The sequence below is a fragment of the Acomys minous genome (assembly GCF_964271855.1).
Source record: "Acomys minous genome assembly, chromosome: 12".
In the NCBI taxonomy this organism is placed as follows: Eukaryota; Metazoa; Chordata; class Mammalia; order Rodentia; family Muridae; genus Acomys; species Acomys minous.
Genome location: NC_140493.1, coordinates 66,588,983 through 66,611,042, shown reverse-complemented (window position 1 = coordinate 66,611,042; position 22,060 = coordinate 66,588,983). Strand labels below are relative to the sequence as shown.

Here is a 22,060-nt window from a genome sequence, read left to right as displayed (position 1 = left end):
CCACATCTACAACACAGCCCCTACACATTAGGTTCAGGGAACATCACAGGAGAGGAGGAGAGGGCTGTAAGAGGCTGAGGAGCAGGATTCTGCTAGGAGAGTGTCTTCTAGACGTGAAAGTGACACTGCCCCCATGGAAGCTCAACAGTGTGGTCGCCTACACAGACCCTGAGTTGTGACCACTCCAGCTGACATGCCCACAGGGATGGGGGAGAGACCACAAGGTCCCACACCAAGGATGAAACCTCTGCTAACTTATCCAATTCCAAGTGGTCAGCTCTAAATACATGTACATATAACACTAAATGAACTCAGAAGATTTTATATAATCCAGAAATAAAAAAGATCAGAAATCCAAAATAGAGTGAGGCTGGTGAGAGGACTTGAAGAGAAAGGTGAGTGGATGATGTAAATATGGTGTATTCATATATAAATTCTCAAGTTATATTAAGAATTGAATTTTTAAAAATCCATGTTTAATAGAAATTTTATTTAAATTTAAAACTTTAATTCAAGAAGTGGTATTATATTATATGTGGTATAATATGGTAACTAAAGCCTTTCTAGAACTGGGAAGAATTAAGAAGACTAAAAGTTAAAGGAGACTACCAAAACTAATGCTAATCTGTAGGCCTTGCCATTTCCTCCTGCCCTCCTTCCATTTGAACATCTCAACATCAACTCATACATACTCCCTTTAAGTCTTGGGGTAGATCCCAGCAGGGTCTCAATGGCAGGCTCTCACAAGGAGAAGGACACAATCTGCTTATGTCACATGGCCCTTTCAGGGCCTGTCTCCACCTAAGGCACCTGCATGTTTCTTAATACGTAGCCTACTCAGCCAAGCACAGTAGTTCTAAAGTAAAGAGTGTAAACAGCAGATGAAGTGTGAAGTGTAAGTCAGCTTTAGAGATCCTTTCACATGCTAAGCTACTGAAGCATGGAAAGATTCTAATGTGGATTTACAGATATAGTCCGAAAAATAGAACATTAAGAAAAAATTCAGGTAAGATGTGGTACTTATAAAGCAAATCCTGCTAACAGCACAAAAGCTTTCCCTACATATTGCTGTATGAGAAAACTTTGTGGTCCATCTGCTAACCACTACCAGTAAATTTCACCACTAACCTTACTCAATTTTGACTCCCTTTCATACCTCATTCAATATATAATAAACTTGTTTCGGGGGGAAAAAACTTATTTCTGTAAAACAGCTCTCTACAAAAAAAAGTGGACAGAAAGAAAGATACAGCATCAATACAAATTTCTTTAAACACCTTTTATTATCAGCTCAAAATTTTTATTTCAAGTAATTTGCCTTCTTAGGAAATTTTAAAAAGTCACTTAGCATTTACCAAAACTAGCTCTACTTTGAGATGCACAGAACAGAAAAAATCCATAGCTACACAAAATAAAATAGTGGTCTTGAGAGGCTGAAGAAATGGAGTAACTGTTGATGGGTGTGTGTGTGAATCTAGATAATGGCGATAGTTGCATAACTTTGTGGACATAGTAAAAACTGAAATTACACTATTTAAATGGGTGATTTATCTGGTATGTAAAGCATGGCTCAATCAAATTACAGATTTTTTAAAAATCTAGCTATCCTGTTTTGGTAAAATCTATACGAAAAGTTTTATTTTCAGAAAAAGAAGTGAAATAGAGAAAAACAAGAGTGATAAAACCATGCAAGTGGTAAATTAATAACAGCAAATGTTTCTGTTTATAACTAGAAAACTACAAGTTATACAGAAGCAACTTGTGTAACTCTCTTTGTCACTATTTACAGTTCATTCATTACTTTAGTATGATACTTCATCTCAGCATCGGCAATTGTAACAAATGCTTGGAAAGTCTTTTGTTCAGAAGCAGATGCTGGTCTGACAGAAACACACTTGAAAATGTTCTTGTTTGGGTCATAGTGTCCAACACACCTGTGAACTCGGCCTCTAATCAGTCTCGGAAGTTCACGATCCTGTTTTTCAGAACATAAACATCAAAAAGTATTTATTGCTCCATCTAAAGTTTAATGTTTAATTTATAATATGACCAATTAAATATAAAATACCCCCAAATAATAGGATTCTCTGTGTCACTCACAAGATAGCTAGGCCTACAGAAGTAACTTGTCATAGAAGAATGGCCTTAACAAGGATAAAGCTTCTAACAAACTTTCAACAAGTTGCTTCCTGGAAAAATTAATAATCCTCCCATAATGGTTATGAATTATGTATTCTTTTTACTAACAGAATTCCTACTTTAATGGGACTATGGCCTGTAGTTTCATGTTTTGTTAGCATAGACACTGAAAATGAACACTTTAAAATACTCACAATTTCATAAAACACACATGGAAGAACATTTTTCCCATCTCTCATTAGAAAAGTCTTTGAATAATGTGGGCCAGTCGTGACAGCTGAATCCAGGACACCTAAGCAACATTGAAGTGGGAAAATTAATATTGTTAAATATAAAATTTTAGAAAGAAAAGCTGGTATTTAATTATCATCCCATAACAGGTCTCAGTTCAACTTATACAGTGGTATGTTTATGGAAGAATTGTATCCTTTCAGTGTGTTCTATAGATGAATTTCAGAGCCATAATAACAACAAAATGCACTATAACAACAAATAAGTATCATAGTTTAATGAAAACAATACTTAATTAGAATTCTAGTGTCAGGCCTTCAGCTTAATACTATTTTATGACATTGTTCAAACTTTTGTTTTCTAAAATGAAATATTCATGTAGATGTACAAAAATAAAAAGGAAAGCAAATAGGTCACAAATGTTTTCATTACTTTAGGTAATCAAACTTATAGGCATCTCCCCTTCCATAGTTATATTTTGAGGCAGAGTAAAAGCACCTACCTAGCTTTTGGGCTAATTTCATGTATGTGGTGGGTGGGGGTTGTGAAACACATTGAATATACAAACACACACACACACACACACACACACACACACACACACACACACGTATAAGTAACATTAGATCTCTAGGCTAATTCGTCCTATATAACTGCATGTTTGTATTTTTATCTACATCTCCCCATGTCCTTCCTCTTGAGCTAAGAGTTCATCTCTCAAAGCTGTTTCTCTATTTATAAAATTCAAGTCTTAATTCATGTTTAGCTCCAGAAATTTTTATCAGATGTTATTCATTCATTAAACAGCCATATCCTGAGTTCTGGTAGTAGACATTCTTATTTTGAAGCCAATCTACATTTCCCCTAATATACATTAATCTCCTTTTCTAATTTGTCGGGTGGGGGTTATGATTGCCTAGGTATTTTAATGACATTCAAAATATCCATATAGCATTACTGAAGCATTCTTGAACTATTAGACCTACCCAATACTTCAAAAAGAAGAACCGTTTTCTGCACTTGTGCACGCCAATACTTCACGCTTTCAATGACTGCAGAAATAATTCTTAAAGAATTATCTTTTTCTTTTAACTGATGCAGGGGGGCTTCCTTTGGAGAAAAAGCACAGCTTTAGAAAAGTGTTTCATTTTATTCATTATACACTTTGATCTATGTAGTATCTAGGTCCTTATAATAAGAAAATGTGTAGAGTATGTAAAATGAGCAACTAAAAGTTTTCAATGCAATTAAATCCCCAAAATAAAGCAATCATTACATCACACTGCATTATGGAATGAAAACCAGAATGTACTTAAAATAAAAAGAGAATTATGGGATCAGAGAGATAGCACAGTGGGTTTAAAAAAAAAAAAGCACTTGACATATAAGCTTGATGACCTGGGTTTGATCCCCAGAACCCATGAAAAAGTAAAAAAGGAAAACCAACGCCACAAGGTTGTCCTCTGACCTCCACACAGTTGTCCCCCTACAAGGATCATACACATAATAATAAGCAAAGAATTGCTTATATTATTCATTTACTCAATTAACTTTCTCCTTCATTGAATAAGCCAGCCCCTTTATAAATAGGTAAGTAAAAGAGTCCCTAATGAGCTCAGATTGTAGACACATTCAATCATTCACTCACTTAAAAGGTACTTTTTAAAAATTGAAGAAAATAAACATAAATTAGAAGTGTAACAAAAGAAGAGGGAAGAAAATGTGGTTAATGGAGTGATGCAAATATAATCAAAGTACCATATATATGAGAATGTCATAATGAAAGCCACTATGTTGTATTATTAATATACACTGATATAAAATTTAAGTGCTTTTAGGGCATCCACTCTGTGCCAAAACTGCTAAAGAAATGGTAATAAGCAAATAAGCCAGGCATGGTGGCACATACAGGAAGCAGAGGTAGGTGGATTTCTGTGCATTCAAGGACAGCCTGGTCTATAGCATGTTCCAGGATATGTAGTGGGAGCTGCATAGTAAGAATCTACCTCAAACAACAACAATGATGTATCTATTCTCACATAATTTCTAATCTAAAATAGAATTCATCAAATAAGTGAATATGTAAATGTATAATAAAACACCAGGAACTGTTATCATCTATGCATGAAAAATAACAGAATGAAAGGATAAAGAGAGATTGGATTTATAATTTCAAGTGAGTAGTTAAGGAGAAACAAGAGAATAGCAAGTGTAAACATCCTGAAAGAGAAATGTACTTTGCCTTTTTTGTACTTTGTATTTTTAAGATTTATTTTGTTTTATGTGTATAAGTGTTTTGTTTGTATGTGTGTATGTTTACATATGTGTGTGTCTTGTGCCCACAGAAGTCAGAAAAGGGTTCAGATCCCCTGGAACTGGAGTTTCAGAAAGCTATGAGCCATCATGTGAGTGCTGGGAAGAGAACCCAAGTCCATCAGAAGTGTGGCCAGTGCTCTAACCACCAAGCCATACTTTATGGGGTTTTTTTTAAAGATCTTAAAAAACATCCTTTAATCCCAGCACTTGTAAGGCAGAGGCAGGCAGGTGGATCTCTATGAGTTTAAGGGCACCCTGATGTATATAGTGAGCTCAGGGCAACACAGTGAGACCCTGTCTCAAAACAGACAAACAAAAAAAACTAACTTTCAAAAGTTGGGGCACAATTTCCTTTGAGGGGTGAAGGTTGTGAAGAGCACCTGATGAAACTTTATTTTAATTTCCCCATCTTCTCCCTCCTAAGCAAGATTTAACTGTGCCCCCTTGCAGATGACTGCCACAGCGAACCACTGTCACTAAGGTGACAACATCATATCATTCTCTGTACATGCTACACTAGTCATATTTCTAGAAAACAAAATTTATTCAAATTGCTTGCTAAAAACAATGATGTTCATATTATTATCAGAACAAATACAGAGTACTTAAGCACCCAAACACTAACAGCAGTAGTGGAAAGGGCAGTGGGAGAAAAATAAAATTACCAAGTCTATGAAATCTAGGCTTATAGAAGGGACACAGACAGTGAAAGAAGAACGTCTCCACCTCCCATTGATATTCTCCCAGCGACTCCCATTGGCTGGCCTCTAGTAGAAGCCAGCAAGCAAGGGATCCCAGGGTGAGGCAGCAGGTAGGATAATGCAGCCTGCCGGATCACAAAGATTCACAGAACAGTACATTGGGCCTCAGAGTGAGGAGCAAGAGAAAAAATAACCATCATGTATGTAGGAAATATTTCAAAGAGCAATTAGAAGTGCAGCTGAGGAAAAGGTGCATGTTCTCTAGAAGAATATACATCAAAGCAGGAAGGTAGTGTAGTATACATCATATCCATCCCAGGGTGAAGAGTCCTGGATGAACAACACTTTGCAACATGGAGTAGAAGGCAAGAAAGGCAGAAAGGATCAGATTATAAAGTAGAATTCATTAAACTGCGGCCTGTACTCCAAATATAACCCACTGTTTCTGTCAACTTTTACTAGACAGCAGCCATGCTCATTCAGTCTGTGGCTGCTCCCAAGGCATAATGTCAGAGTTCAGTCATGTAGTAAAATAACTACAACAAAGACAATATGGTTCAAAAAGCCAAAAACGGTATCTGGCACTTTGCAGGAAAATGTTTCTGGTAGTTTTGGGGAGAAATGAAAAATAAAAAGTATGGATTGACCACAGAGCCAAAGAAGCTAAGTAACAAGGAGGGCCCAAGAGAGGACACTTGACTCACTCAAAAGGGGAAATAAAATAGACACCTGAAGTAGATGGAGGGAGGGAACTGGGTGGGAAAAGGGGTAGGGAGGGTAACCACGGTGGGGATCACGGGTGGGCTGGGGGATGGGGGCTAAGAGAGGACAGGGAGGGAGAATGGAAACCTGGGCGCGGGGGGGGGGGGGGGCCGGCATATCTAAGACAGGGGAGGCTCCTGGGTGCCTATAAAGGTGACCCTAACTGAGACTCCTAGCAGCAGGAGATATGGAGCCTGAAGTCACCACCTCCTGAAGCCAGACAGGACTTCCAGTGGAGGGACACACCAACCCACCCATAAAATCTTCAACCCAAAATCTGTCTTGCTTATAAGAAGTGTAGGAATAAAGACGGAGCAGAGATTGAGGGAATAGCATGTCAGTGTCTGGTCCAACCTGAGACATGCCATGGGAGAGAGCCAACCCCTGTCACTATTAATGATACTCTGCTGTGCTTGCAGACAGAAGCCTAGCATAACCATCCTCTGAGATGTTTCACCCAGCAGTGGATGGAAGAGGATGCAGAGACCAAAACAATAGGCCAAGCTCAGGGTGTCTTGTGGAAAAGTGGGAGGAAGGATAGAGGGAGAGGACACCACACGGCCTACAGAGTCAACTAACCCCGGCCCATGGAGGCTCACAGAGACTGAACCACCAAAGAGCATACATGGGCTTGACCTAGACCCCCTACACATATGTAGCAGATGTGCAGCTTTCTCTTCATGTGGGTCCCCTAACAATTGGAGTAGGGGCTGTTTCTGATTCTGTTGCCTGCCTTTGGGTCCCTTTCCCCTAGCTGGGTTGCTTTGTCTGGCCTCAGGGGGAGAGGATGCCCTTGGTCCTGCTGTAACCTGACGTGAGGTGCCAGGATGGAATGGTATCCATAGGAGCCTCCCTTGTCTGAGAAGGGGAGTGGGTAATGAGGGAGGGATGAGACTGGGAAGAGAAGAAGAGGCCTGCAATAAGGCTGTAAGGTGATTAAATAAATTAATTAATGGAGAAAAAAGTATGGATTATTTCTACAAGAAATGGATAAACTAGTGTTACCTTAATAATTAAAAGAGTAAAAACCATAACTCAGTAAAAAAAAAACTATTTTAAAAGGATCTAAGACATTTCAGAAACTAACACTCATCTACTCCAATGGGAAACAATATTTGTGCTAATCTACATATACCATGTATATACCTTTCTAAATATTTGCTGCACATGTTTAAACATGTAAATAAGCTATTCATATTTAAATGTTTACCTTCAGAGTGTTTTCTCCTTGAATGTCATCCAACACTGTTTTCTTAAATGGACTTTTTTGAAAACTCTGTTTAAATGCCTGCAGTGCACTGGTTCTGTCCGGGCCTTTCACTGTAGAGCCAGGCGGTTTCAATAAGCATGTTTGTCTGAGTGCTTCAGTTTCTTTGTGTCCAGGTAAGTTAGGAAATTCAGGTGTTCCTAATTGTCTGTGTTGTTGAGCTCCCAAATTCATTGGGCAAGAACTGAATTCACTGTTTGCTGCTGGGCTTGCTGTTTTACGCTGCGGTCGGAAATCATTTTTATCCCAAGTTCTCAAGCTGACATTTCTGTTGTCACCTCTGTACCTGTGAAAGTAAAACATACTTCTCTGTGTCTTTTTATTTAGGAATATGACAATTTGTGGTTTATAGCTACTAAGAAGTAAGAAATTTCAAACACATCATTCACATTCTTACTTCTCTTTCTAGATGAAGAGGCAGAGCCTTGGGGAAGCAGTAACTCATACAAAGTTATACAGCAAGTCACTGCCAAGTTCAGAACTCAGAGAACATCAGTCTCCCAATTCAAATGACAGTGCTACAAATCTCTGTTTATAATAATATTCAAGCCTCCATATAACAGAAGTTGCCTAATTCTTTATACATTTATTTTGAAAAGTTCTACAAAGTAAAAGAAATAAATAAAAATTAAAAGCTACAGCTTGCCTGTAAGGTTATTTAATATTCTGTGCTTGGAAAAGCCCTACTAAATAACCTGCGATAGCATTTACCACATTAATCTAAATTACTTTTCAAAGCTTGTCAGTGCAAGATGTTAATAAGACCCAGACAAAAGTATATTTTTCTAAGCAAGTCAATTAAGAATTATATGGGAAGGAAAAATTAGCTCAACTCACAAATTCTGAATTATAAACAATTTCCTGAGAAATACTACAAACATTACAAGGCAATCAATACAACCCACCCTTTGTTTAAAAAAACATCAGGGGGAGAATCTAGTGATCAGAAAAAAGCCTAGATTTTATAAGGCCTAAGGTTTGTACAGTTTAAGAAATATTGTTCACAAATTAACTATAAATTTAACACTAAGAAGGACAAAAAAGAAACCACAATTATGAATCCTTACACTATAAATATCATAAATATCATTAATATCTAGGAAAAATATTAGAATTATCGCTAGCCATTAAGTGTTGATACACCCTACTGTGCAGCTAGTTCCTCTGAGTTGAAACACTCCTTCCTGAAGGGAAGGAGGAGGCTCAAAAAATTCGGGCAGCTAATGAAATTCACAAGACTGCCAGGCGTGGTGGCCCACCCTTTAGTCCCAGCACTTGGGAGGCAGACGTAGTCAGATCTCTGTGAGTTCGAGGGCAGCCTGGTCTACAGATAGTCTAGGAAAGCCAAGGTTACACAGAGAAACCCTGTTTCAAAAAAAACAAAAAGCAAAAAAGAAAGAAATTAACAAGACCCAGAAAATCACAAGATTTATCAGTTATATAAACAGAAAAAAAAAAGTTTCAGAGAAGAGACTCTTTGGCAGGGAACTCCAGGGATGAGCTTCTGTGGAGTCATCACCCACGCCGCGGTAAGCTTTTCTATGATAGAGCTAACTTTGAGTCCTCCATGCTTCTATATGTAACCTCTCACACATGCCCTTTTTATTACACAAAAATCATTAACAATCACTATAAAATCCATATACTTTAAAAGTACTGAGAGTATATTTTAAATGTTTTTGTGTCAAATAAAATATGTGGAGTATAAGACATGCCATATTAGTCATATTTCCAGAAAACAGCTACATTAATGTACTACTTAAGCAAGCATTTGCAACACCCAAATCTACATCTCAGTGAACCTCTATGTAGTTAAAAGGGTCATTCGGAAGCCATGGAGCTTTGCTTTAAATTGATATACTTTTGCTATCAAGTAGATTTTATACACTTATCAACCACCAAAGAACTAGGTCTTTCTCTCTCACAGGGTGGTGGGGAGACACACAACGCTACATGGATGAATGATCTCAAAATAAAACCTGAAAGTATTAGAAGGAAAAATAAGGAAAACTCTACAAAATAAAGGAGGCACTTTCTACAAGATAAAGGTAAGGACTTTCTAAACAGAGCTATAGTTGCACAGGAATTAGGCCAACAACTGACAAATGGGACCTCATGGGATTAAATGGCTTCTATACAGCAAAGGGCATGGTCAATCAAGTGAAAAGGCAGTCTGCATTGTAGGAGAAAATATTTGCCAGATATATTTATGTCAGCGAATTGATATCTAAAATACGCAAAGAATTCAAAAGCCTGAACAAGAGACAACCCAATCAAAAGAAAGCAGGCTGTAGATTTGAACAGAGAGCTCGCAAAGAAGAGAAATGGTTAATGAACATTTTTAAAAAGTGTTCATTAGGCACCAGGGAAATGCAAATTAAAACTACTTTGAGATTCTACCTCACTACAGGCAGAAGGATTACTATAAAGAGACAAATCCTGACAAGGATGTGGGAAAGAGGAACTTTTATTCACTGTTGATAAGAGTAAAAACTGGTACCTCCACTATGGAAATTAAACGTAGAGGACTCTCACATTTAGAACTTGTGGAAGGTAGGAATGCTATGAAATGCGGTAGATCATCTCTAGCCTCACCCTCTACTAAGGAAATATTGGCAGTTGACAGTTTCTGGATGAGAATCATTTTTTGATGATGCCACTGACAAGATCCCCATGCTTCAGGCTAGGCTCAGGGACAACATTAGCTAAACTTAATGGATAACTTAAGAGGAGGGGTGGGGTGGCAGACATCTTTAATCCCAGCACTGAGAAGGCAGAGGCAGGAGGCATCCTCATTTATATAGTGAGCCCCAAGGCAGCTAAGACTACATAGAGATACCATGTCTTTAAAAAAAAAAAAAAGACATGAAGTTAAAAGGGGACATGTTTAAAGGAGAGAGTTGGAGTAGGATACACTCCTATTTTGTTGTATGGGTGTATCACTTCTCAAATCTAATAACAGAACTACCATATGACCAAACTATACCACTCTTGGGCATATACCCAAAAGACTCTATATCATACTACAGATTCTCTTTCATCTACGTCATTGTAGGTCTAATCACAATAGCTAGAAAAGGGAATTGGCCTAGATGCCCATTAGCAGTAAACAAATAATTAAAATTTGATTCATGCAAACAATGGAATTTTATTCAGTTGTAAAAATAATAAAATAAAATTGCAAAATTTTCCAGTAAATTGATGGAACTAGAAATTATTATACTAAGTGAAGAAATCCAAGCTCATAATGATAAATGACATGCTCTCGAATATGTGGATCTTAGCTTCAATTTTTCAGATAGATATATTTAACTCAGAGTACCTGTAGAGACCAAGAAGCTAGAAAGGAGATGTTGAGGAAGTACCTTAAAGGGAGCATAGCAGAACACAGGTGGCATGAAGGCAGAGATGGGGAGGACTGGAGGTGGGAGAGCTTATGTAGGAATGGGGATGGGGATCCGAGGAAGATAAGGGGCATAATCAATACAAAAAATATGAAAATGTACTCTTTTAAGTCAGTTTAAGCCTTCCATACGTATTGACAAATTCTACATCCACAAATCAAAACAAACTACAGATCAAAAATATTTGGAAAAAATTACATCTGTACCCAACATATACTTTGCCATTTCTTAAGTACACAATGACAACTGTATAATGTTTACATTGTACTACATTGTGTAATTTAAAGTATACATGAAATGTACATAGATTATATTTAAATACCGGTTTGTTGTTAATGTAGAAATTTCCAAAATGTATTTCTAAGAAAGGAAAAAGATTTTTTTAAAGGAAAGAAGAGAAAATACATGCAGACTCACCCCCAAGCACTTTGGCTTCTTTCAGCATTTGGCTGAATAGATTTGGACGCAGAATCTTGACATCTCAGAGAATAAGAAGCAGAAGCTGGCATTTGCCTTTCAAGAAAACAATCTTATTAAACATAGTTTGTTTTCAAATTGGGAATATAAATTGTATACAGAAATTAACATCAGTCAAACAGACACACATTTATTGGATCATAATTTTTTTCACGTACCCTGTATTCATAGTTTTCTTTAAAGGAGTCACATCTGGATTCACAGCTTCCCATGCCCAATCTCAGAAGTATAAGAACACAGATAAAAATAAGGCAATTTTTTCAGAGTAATTCTTTACTTTTATTTAATTTGGGATCTCTAAAAAGTTGAAGATATAGCCACAGTCTTTAGTAGCACTTGGTTGCAGAATTTATCATAGCCTGCCTAATATAGATGTTTTTCTTCCCCACTGTACTTAAGCAAAGATAGTAATTTAATCTCTTTTCCACAACTGGTCCTTATAGTGCCTTGTAATTGACAATATAACTTTAGTTGAATCTAATGTTTCTTAAACTTTATTCCACCCCATATCAAAAAATACATCAAAACTGGTAACTAGATAGCCAGTAGCTAGTACGAGAAACAAATAGAGACACAGAATCAGGGCTAAGGTAACAAAATTTTAACATCAAATCTAATCCTTACTATGTATGATACACACTGTTTTCTACTCTATTCTAGCTACTCTTGTATTTTAAAGAATTCTATTTATGTTTTAATTATGTGTATGTAGGAGGTGCACTGCACATGAGTGTAGGTGCTCATGGAGGCCTAAGGATCCCCTGGAGTCAGAATTATAAAGTATCTGTAGGACATCTGACATGAGTGTTGGGAACCAAACTCACGCCCTCTGAAGACCAGTAAGCCCTCTTAACCACTAAGCCATCTCTCTATGCCCACACTCTCTTCTTGTGAATGTTGATGGTATTCCAGACTAATAGGTCAAGATAAAAAAAAAAATCACATTTCCTCATGGAATAGCTCACACTTGTAATTTCTCAAGATCAGTATTCATACTACTTACAAAACATTTTAAATAGTGAAGAAGATTTTAAGTGGTAGTGAATAATCAGATAAATGTTGACATATTCACAGTGGAAGGAAAGAATTGACTCCAAAATATTCTCTCCCTCTCTCTCTCTCTCTCTCTCTCTCTCTCTCTCTCTCTCACACACACACACACACACACACACACACACACACACACACACACACACACTATCATGATAGGCATACACCTGCACTCAAACACATACCAATAATAAAATTCAAATTTTAAAAATGGTAATGTTATATGTTAACTTTTTACTTTAAATTCCTAGTGTGGAAGAAAAACAATTTATGGCTGCATCTAAGTCTATGAAAGCACACTGAAAGAAATTTAAAGTATGAGTATTGCTACACATAAATATTTTAATATTTTATTCATTAATAATCTTAAAGTTTGTTTCCAACATTTAAATATACATGCCCAAAATGTACCAAATGTATTTCAGAATGTCTACCTATCAGTGCTTTCTTCCAGGCAGAAATAAAAAAAGCAGTGAACACTGAGCCAATGAGCAAGATGGCTTGGTGGGAAGCCTTGACATCAAGCCTAATGGCCTCATCTCTATTACACACGTGTGCACGCAGTCAATCTCTCAGAAGTAGAGTTAGAATATGTAACAAACTCCCAGCACTGGCAACCTACATAATGTGCTGGTTGAAACTATAAAGAAGCATACTAGATGAGAGTATCTTAGACCACTTGGGCTATCACCTAATATCTTAAATTGGGTAATTTATGAATAGAAATTTCTGACAGTGCTGGAGACTAAAACATCTTCGATCAAGGTGACAACAAACTAGATGTTTAGTAGAAACTTGTTCTCACATGAAAGATAAGTTTTCTCAGTGTCCTCACATGACAGAAGCAGCAAACATGTTTCTCCTTCGTCCTCTTATAAGGCCACTAGGCCACTACACTAGGCCACTAGTCCTTTCGTGGGGTAGAGTCCTCAATATTAAGTACCTCCTAAGGCCTATCCCCTTCTCAATGGTTAAGTTTCAACTTAAGAATTTTTAGACTCCAGAAAAGAGTAGGGGAGACAACAGAGAAAGACAGACAAAATGTCCTCAGAAAACAATGACTAGAAAGGAGCACCAGAAATTCCTGGGTTTATGCCTTTGTTACAGCCTATTTTTTGCATTTCTTGCTTATAGTCCATACACACTTTTCCTTGTTTCTGAGGTAACTCAAGCCCTGCCACCCTTTCCTATCAAATATGTAAGTCACAGTTATCTATGTTTTGAAGAAAAAAATAGTCTTTGTAATGTAGGTTACTACTTTAGTACAACAAAGGCTCCAGACATAAAGACTCCATTTAAATGCTAAACCACTCTCGTAGTCAAGGCAACTCAAAACTCTTGTGCTGGAATGCCTAGGAGGAGCCAAGTAGTCTCTATAACTGGACAGTGAAAAGCAGCAGGGACTTTCTGCAATGAGGGGCCCAGTAATTTTCTACAAATCCTAGTCTTTTGCTCTTGAAATTTTTATTTTACTTGTTTTCTTACCTGTTGGTAGAGGAGGGGAACCATAAATGTCTGAAACGGTACTGATACCTGGATCATTCTGAAGTGGATTAGAAGTTAATGGTTGTCTGTTCCTCTTTTTCTGATTGAACAACGGCACAGGCAAACAGCCTTCATTGAACATACCAAAAAAATAGTATGAAACAGGTAAAAAGCATATCTGCTTCTAGAATAATTTTCATTAATAATATGTAATGATGCACAGTTTAAGGTCTACTTCTGTATGTTAATATACCACAGAGATATTTCTATGATCTCTTAGAAGTCCTATGATCTCTTAGAAGTCCTAAATAGCTCATCAGTGTCTCTAAGATCTTTTCTTCCATCTTATCACTTTAATTCTTACTTGTAAGCAATTCCTGACTCTGTTTTTATCCCCAAACCTTTCCCAAATCTATCTTTCTTTTCCTTGTTTCCCTCTTCTGCTTGTCTATTTCCTTATCAGCTGCAGAGTACTTATAGAATATATCAAAGCTAATAAAGAAGAAACTTTGAATCATGCTTTCTAAAACTCTAAACATACTTTACAGTGTGACCACAAGCCTCTCAAATCATAGCAATCAGACTTAAGTTTGACAAAGATTTACTCTGGAATTCTGATTAACATGTAGGTTCCAAGGGCACAATCCCCAATGTTGACATTTTTATCTCAAAATATTTAGTCTGGAACCCAAAATTAGAATTTTAACAAGCACCCCAGGTATCTATAATGATATTTTTCTATGGATCATTCTGGAAATGTCTTCAGACAGTGGCTCTCCACCTTTCCAATGCTGTGACCCGTTAATACAGTTCCTCAGGCTGTAGTGACCCCTCCAGCCATAAAATTACTTTGTTGCTCCTTCATAACTGTAATTTTGCTACTGTTATGAATTATAATTTAAATACCTGACATTCAGGATGTCTGATATGCAAATCCCAAAGGGTTCTCGACACACAAGTTGAGAACCACTCTTTTAGGAGATTGACAGAATCCACTCCAAGTAAAAATATATGCTACTGCCATTTCCTTCAGATAGCAAAAGCAGGTTCTCCAGTCAAAAGAATAAAACTTTAAAAACTACAGAGGAATTCAGAGTCAAAAGAGGTCTTCAAAGCAAGAACTAGAAAAACCTAGATAAGACTCAAGTTCCTAAATCTCAGTTCAGAAACTCTTGACACTTTACAACTGTCTACCTTTCACTATACTGCAAAAGAATACTAACTCTGGAAGGTCTCTAATTAAAAAAAAAACTAGAATCATATAGGTTTTTGAGTCAGGCTTCCTAGACTTTAACTATGCCTTCAAAGAGGATTTGAAATATAACTTCAAAATTAAATGTGAGCAATTTCCTTAACTTTTTTTTTTGGGGGGGGGCGGGTTAGAGATGCCTAGTATTAAGACTCTAAAGCCAGAGTTGTAGGTTCAAGTCCTGTTTCTACCACTCAACAGATTACTTATTTAAGGTCTTTGTGCCTTGGTGCCTTATCTAGGAAACATGTGATGACAAACATTAATAAATAATATTTGTGACTAAATGTCTAGGATATAGAAACCACCATAAATTATTATCACAATCTTTATGTGCATCATAATCATTTCCCTGGCTCTCATCATTTTATACTTCTATTTTTATGTTACCTAATAACTGGGAAAATAGAAACAGTACAAAATATTAGAAAACAGCCAGGCTGTGGTAGTGCTAAATACTTTGCCTTGATGAGTTTACATCTTTTGACTATAAAAAGAGGCTAGACTAAATGTTTAATCTCTTTGAATATTCTTTCCAAAATGTTTCTATAAACTATGCATATTTTATGTGGTATGTGAAAAATACCCAAAAAAATTAAAATCGTTTAATACCTGCTGTACTTCGAGCTGCATTTTCATTTAGGTTTCTCTTCATTTTCTTCAGTATCAAAGCTCTTTCTTTTTAGCATTTGACATTTACAAAACGAAGTTGACTAAACCTTTAAATGAAGAAACTTGTAACTTATATCCATCAATAATATCAACCTTTTAGCCTGTTAAACTTTCAAATGTGATCATTTTAGGAATTGCTTTATGAAAAAGAATTTAAAACATGCCCCATTTTTCAAGCTATGTTCAAACAAGTTATGACAGGGGTGGATATAATCTTGTTTTCTACATAAATACAGATTTGTTCATACAGTCTAGGTAATTAATTTCAGAATTCAGGACCCATCATGGGAATTTTGAACCAAAGCTATAAAAGAAAGAGATTAGAGCATTGGCAAACTTACAAAAACAAATGAAACATTTTTCCATTTTATTTTTCTAATTTTTATCTTCCTAATATATTTATATCTTAATTTAATTCAATAAATACTTGCTCATGAAAAGGCCAGACCCAAACCCAAATAATTTCTGCTGCAAATTCACTGCCCAATGAAATAAAACTGATGTAAAACACAACTAACAATGCAAATCAAACAGGTAAACATTGATGTCCAAATATTTGCAAAAAGTAAAACTCAAAAACAAGAGGCCCAGGACTGTCTCTTTGTGTGCCCTGAACGTGAAAACAGAATATAGAAAACTCAATTTTTTTTTTTTACCACTCTAGGAATCACAACAGAGATGGGGTCATTTTTTTTTCCTCAAACACAAAACCAACTCAGAAGCTTAAGAGGACTTACAAAGATTATTTACAAGTCTAAGTACCTTAAATATCCTAAAACCACAGCATACGAGACAGAGCCTCATACAACTCAGACTTGTCTCAAACTACCAATCTTCCCATCTCTACCACCGAAGTGCTGGGCTGTACCATGCCTGACTCAAACAACTACAGGAAAATACAACATCCTCTTCCCTGGACCACTAAACTCTGTTGTTCCGACTCCAGCCTCCAAGAGAACCGGTTGCAACTGTGGTGGAGGGTGGGGGGTGGAGAAGTGGGGGAAGTCGGGGGGTGGGGGGGTGTTGGGTAGCAGAGGTGGGGTGACAGGAGTGGGGGAGGGGTAGCAACCAACCCACAGACAAACCTGCCCTAAGACCATGGCCTCAGGCTGAGGCTGGACAGGGCCTGTCTGGGACCTTCCTTGAAGGAAAGGGGGTATTTTCCTTGTCAGAATTCATGTTCGCTTCCAACCCCCACCTCGCGCCTCACACACCCAGTCACGGGGCCATTTGGGGGTCAACAAGTGGTCTCTCCCTTCTAGAACCACCACCCCACCCCACCCCCGCGCGCGCGCGAACACCATGGACAAACAGAGCCCTCGGGTTAACCTGGCCTTCGGTCAGCAGGCAGCTACGCAGAACTTCGCGCCTCTGAAAAACCGCGGGAAGCTTCGCGCAGACGCCGCAAGCAGTCGGGAAGCCGGTGAGAGCACGCGCGCGCGCGCCCTGACTGCGCAAGCGCATGAAGGTCTCGCGAGAGTTAGGAACTCGCGCTTCTAAGCCTGCAAAGACGGAAGCGGCTTGTTTTGTCGCTCGCGAGGTGCGCAGCAGGCGGCACAGGCTTGGCTCTGCGTCTTTAGCTGTTTTGTCCACATTGAGAAACTTGTTCTGGTTATGGATATGGCAGAAGGAGATACGCATCCCAGACATGCTCAGCCCCAGTTACGTCAGAAAATCATGGCCTCTCTTTCCCTTCTGCCTTGGTCGTTTCCTAAACACTAGGTGTTTTCTAAGATGCGGCCGGTGTCCTGGATGGTGCCTAGAAAAGAATGATTCGCAAGGCAGCAAAGCAAGGTCTGTCTTGCCTAATGTGACTGCGTTTGTGACATGGATCAGGCAGGGTTTTAGTCTCCAGGAGGGGAAGCTGAGGACCATTTTGAACTGGCCCCCACCGGAGGCAGAGGGCAGTCAGTGAGGCGGACCAGTGCCGGCGCTGTTCAGGAAAACAAAAAGCACCTGGGCCACAGAGGAACTCTACAAAGGAGGCCGGGTGGAAACCCTGGAAACCCGAGCTCTGAGCGCCGAAACCTCCTGCCTGGAAAAACGGGGAGTTCTTGGCTTTGTGACTTCAAGCAACTTATCCTTTCTGTGTCTGTATTTCCTTCCTCGATAAAATAGCAATAACAATATTTACTTACTTGCCTTAAAATATTTAAAAATATGTTAAACAGCCCCAGTACATAATAAGTGCCCAATAAAAGCTAAGGGTTTGGTTTGTTTTTGTTTGGGGGGTGGGGTTTTATTTTGTTTGTTTGAGACAGGGTTTCTTTGTGTAGCCTTGGCTGTCCTGGACTCCGTTTGTAAACTAGGCTGGCCTTGAATTCACAGAGATCTGCCTGCCTCTGCCTCCCTGAGTGCTGGAATTAACAGGTGTGCACCACCACACCCAGCTGCTAATTCTTGTTTCAAACAGTGGCTGCCATTTTGGGGTGCTTATCACAGTATAGACTAGGTACATAGTATAGATGTCAAGGCTCAAAGACCATGTCCTCCTATAGTCCGGTCTTCTGGCTGTGTAACATAGGTAAAGGGGACAAAAGGGCTGCTATGGAGGGGTGGCTATCAGTACTTGTCTACACTACAAGAAATAAAACCATGGTAGTTTCTTTGTCACTAAATAAATGGTAGTGAATAGTAGGCCACTAAATTATAGCAGACCTTGGGTGACAGAGTAAGGAATAAATTTTAAATAGGATTATTTTCAATTTGGAAAAGGACTTATTCATCATGACTCCAGATAAAATACTTACCAAAGACATGAGTATAATAATCTTTAAGGAAGTGGAGTTTGACTTGATATATGCATATAAAAACGTGTACAATGCATAATCCACCCCCAAAAAAGTAGTTTCTCATTCTTAAAAGGGACAAGGAATGGGGTATGGCTTAGTGAGTGCCTAGGATGTATGAAACCCTGGGTTGGATCCCCAGCACCAAAAAGAAAAGAAAAAGAATCACAACTTTGGCTCTTGTGAGATCAATAACTTGTGCTACATCTGTAAAGAATGTAAGCATGAGCAGTATGGAATCTTGTATGGAAGTTCATACACGCATTTTCTTCTTGTTGTCATTTATCTCTGCCTAGAATGGTGGTCAGGGTGAATGACAGCAATCAGGCCACAGAGAAAGAATAAAATGAGAGCTGTAAGAACAGTTCGAGTGCCTCACCCCTGAACAACCACATTATCTATGAGACACTTTTTAAAATATGAAACAGGGAGCTGGGCAGTGGTGTTGCACACCTATAATCCCAGCACTTGGGAGGCAGAGGCAGGAGGAGTCTCTGAGTTCAAGGCCAGCCTTATCTACAGAGCAAGTTCCAGGATAGACAGAGCTACACAGAGAATCCCCCCCCCCCTCTCTCTCTCTCTCTCTCTCTCTCTCTCTCTCTCTTCCTTCCTCTCTCCCACATCCCATCCCCCTCCCTCCTTCCCTCCCTCCCAACCCCCCTCCCTCCTTCCATGTATATATATACCATCACAGCAACAGGAAGCAAAGTAGAGCATCTTCCAGCGCACTGTTTCAGAAACAGCCTCTGCTTACATTAATACCTCCTATGAAATTTCTGGCATCGGTCTGTTGGCTAGCCACACTGTGATATCGAACTTGGCTGTCCCTTTGTTTTTTTTGTGTGTTTTTTTTTGTTGTTGTTGTTGTTGTTCGTTTGTTTGTTTTTTGTTTTTTTCTCCTTTATTAGTTTATTCTTGTTACATCTCAATGGTTATCCCATCCCTTGTATCCTCCCATTCTTCCCTCCCTCCTATTTTCCCCTTATTCCCCTCCCCTATGACCTTTCCTGAGGGGGATTACCTCCCCCTGTATATGTTCATAGGGTATCAAGTCTCTTCTTAGTAACCTGCTGTCCCCCTCCAGGGGACATGGTCAAAGGTGAGGCACCAGAGTATGTGAGAAAGTAATATCCCACTCTCCACTCTACTGTGGAGAATGTTCTGTCCATTGGCTAGATCTGGGTAGGGGTTTAAGGTTTACTGCGTGTATTGTCCTTGGCTGGTGCCTTAGTTTGAGCAGGACCCCTGAGCCCAAATCTGCCTATCATAATGTTCTACTTGTAGGTTTCTAGGACCCTCTGGATCCTTCTACTTTGCCATTTGTCCCTTTGTTTTAAACTATGTAATTTTATTTTTAAAATTAGTAATTTCAGTACTTAGGAGGCTGAGGCAGGAGGCTCACAAGTTCAAGGCCAGTCTGAGCTACATAAGGAGTTTGAAGCCAGCCTAGGCTGTGTGGCAAGACCTGGCAAAAACAAAAACACAAATTTATAGTGCTGGAAGTAACACTTTTTTAAAGTATTTTTTAAGTATTAGTCAATAGATGACAGCTAGAAAGGATTTTACTCAAGGTCCTATTAATTCTCTGAACTCTCAGAAAATGACTAATAAAAATGTGCAGTTCTTGCCAGTTGCTTTGAGAAGCAGAGTTGGTGTTTTGGGAAAGCGGGAGTTAAAACTCTCTTGGTATAAGTGTGAAAGCCTGTGCCGCTCCAGTTTTAAGGGAATGCTTTCGTTTTCTAAAACAGCTTCCTACAGGGGACAAACTGTACTCCATAAGCAAGGTAAGTATAGGAGCTGCTGCCGCTCAGGAACGCCCAGGAAGTTACTCATTTGGACACATAACAGAAACTTTAAAAATGTGAAAGCGTGTTTCAAAACGCTGACCTGTTAAAATTTCAGAAAACAAGCCTCAAAGTTCAAGTCATTGGTGCCTGCCAGGGCTAAGTTCCTGAAGCAGCATCTCCAGAGCGACTAGGGCAAAGGGCAGGACAAACCACAGGTCAACAGGAAAGAAAACAAACAGGGCAGAATGGCAGTAATTCACCACAGTTCGTTAAAGCACAGGAGCAAGAGAGCACCCTCTTTTTACAGGCGCCGGTTTTCATCATCATGAAATGTTTAGTGTATGCTGAGGCAGAGAGAAAACCAAAGACTGCAGGGACTCTGTCTTAGATTATTTCCGTTGTATGCAGATTTGACTTTGACTTTGTTTTATCTCTGCATTATAATCTCTTTTTTAAAAATGGAGACGGTAGCTTATTAAATACTATAAAACATTTTACATTTCCATCATGTATTTTGTTTATGTGTTTTGTGGTTCTACACTGTGTTGGCTGTTTATGTAACCTCAGGAAAGAACAAAATTAGAAGTTCAGAGGAGTTCAAAAATAAGAGAGGCACCCTGTTGTCCTGCGGCAAACACTGGCCTTAATGAGAAACATGGCTCCCGGGCCTAGCTTTCTTTCAGGAACTGTGGAAACTTAATTGGACTGCTTAGTGTTTCTTTCCTTTACCCTTGCAGTGAGGATGTCCGCCCAACCCATTCATAAATCATAAGGTGGATTTATGAATGAAATAACAGTCTGTGCGGAGACATTATAAACCTGCCCTGTATGATAATGAGTGCTTTATTGAATCCGTACCAAGCAACCTAGTGTGGCTCACATATAACATTTCCTGTACTTTAACAGCCTTGCCTTTCTGGGTAATTGAGCATGAAATCAAGTAAGAGATTTGCTCAGTTATTTCTCCAAAGCTATGTAATCATCTTATTCTGGGTAAGTTCCCCGAATTAGACCCCGTTTAGAGCCACACATTCCAGGAGAGAGTCTTTGATGCCAGTAAGTGAGATTGTGTGTGTACAACTCATGTGATGTAGTTAAAATACATGTAATATATCCATATTTGTTATTTTTGTATATATTATGCTATAAGATATTTTCAGGCATTTAAAAGACAATTGCTGACAGTTGATTTTCATTTGGTATTTAGACAAAATTCCAAAAAGAAAAAAAAAGGCAACATAGAATTACCAAGAACTTCGTGAGAAAGAAGGATGTTTCTAAGTCACTTCTTAAGAACAATTTTTATTTCAGTGTGTGTGTGCGCGTGCGTGTGTGGAGAGAGAGAGAGAGAGAGAGAGAGAGAGAGAGAGAGAGAGAGAGAGAGAGAGCCCACACAGACACTCATGTGGGGTCAGAGGACAACTTTTAGTAGTTGGCTTTCTCCGCAGGATAGAACTCAGCAAGATTTTTGCCTGCTGCACTCTACCCACTGTGCCACCCATGTGACTGGCCTCTTGTGCCTCTGACTGTAGAAAGGCATGCTGAAAAAAAAAGGATGCTGTTGAAGCAGAGGTCTGAGCATCTGTCCTTGACTGATCACACAAGGAGACTCAAACACCTTCAGATCATGAAAAGTACCCTGCTCGCTTCAGAAATGCTTTTAAATGTCAGTGGAAACATAAACACTGAATAAGCCACATTGATATGTTTGGGAAGATTGGGCTTAGCGTG

At 38.7% G+C, this 22,060-nt stretch overlaps 1 protein-coding gene across 6 annotated transcripts; it reads right to left on the bottom strand.

Moving 5' to 3' along the window:
- Nucleotides 1-1,280: 1,280 nt before the first annotated feature.
- Nucleotides 1,281-20,693, bottom strand: SPATA22 (spermatogenesis associated 22). Of its 6 annotated transcripts, none has more exons than XM_084749853.1 (9): nucleotides 20,430-20,693; nucleotides 15,694-15,800; nucleotides 13,833-13,961; nucleotides 11,456-11,516; nucleotides 11,238-11,333; nucleotides 7,360-7,702; nucleotides 3,357-3,480; nucleotides 2,334-2,431; nucleotides 1,281-1,975 (listed from the first exon to the last, which is right to left on the bottom strand). In XM_084749853.1, the coding sequence occupies exons 2-9, from the start codon at nucleotides 15,734-15,736 to the stop codon at nucleotides 1,784-1,786; spliced, it is 1,086 nt and encodes a 361-aa protein (XP_084605979.1). In that variant the 5' UTR covers nucleotides 15,737-15,800; nucleotides 20,430-20,693; the 3' UTR covers nucleotides 1,281-1,783. The 6 variants fall into 6 exon arrangements, with proteins under 6 accessions (XP_084605979.1, XP_084605978.1, XP_084605983.1 ...); XM_084749852.1 differs by lacking the exon at nucleotides 20,430-20,693 and adding an exon at nucleotides 17,083-17,204; XM_084749857.1 differs by lacking the exon at nucleotides 20,430-20,693 and adding an exon at nucleotides 17,083-17,204 and having other exon boundaries at nucleotides 13,881-13,961.
- Nucleotides 20,694-22,060: the final 1,367 nt, after the last annotated feature.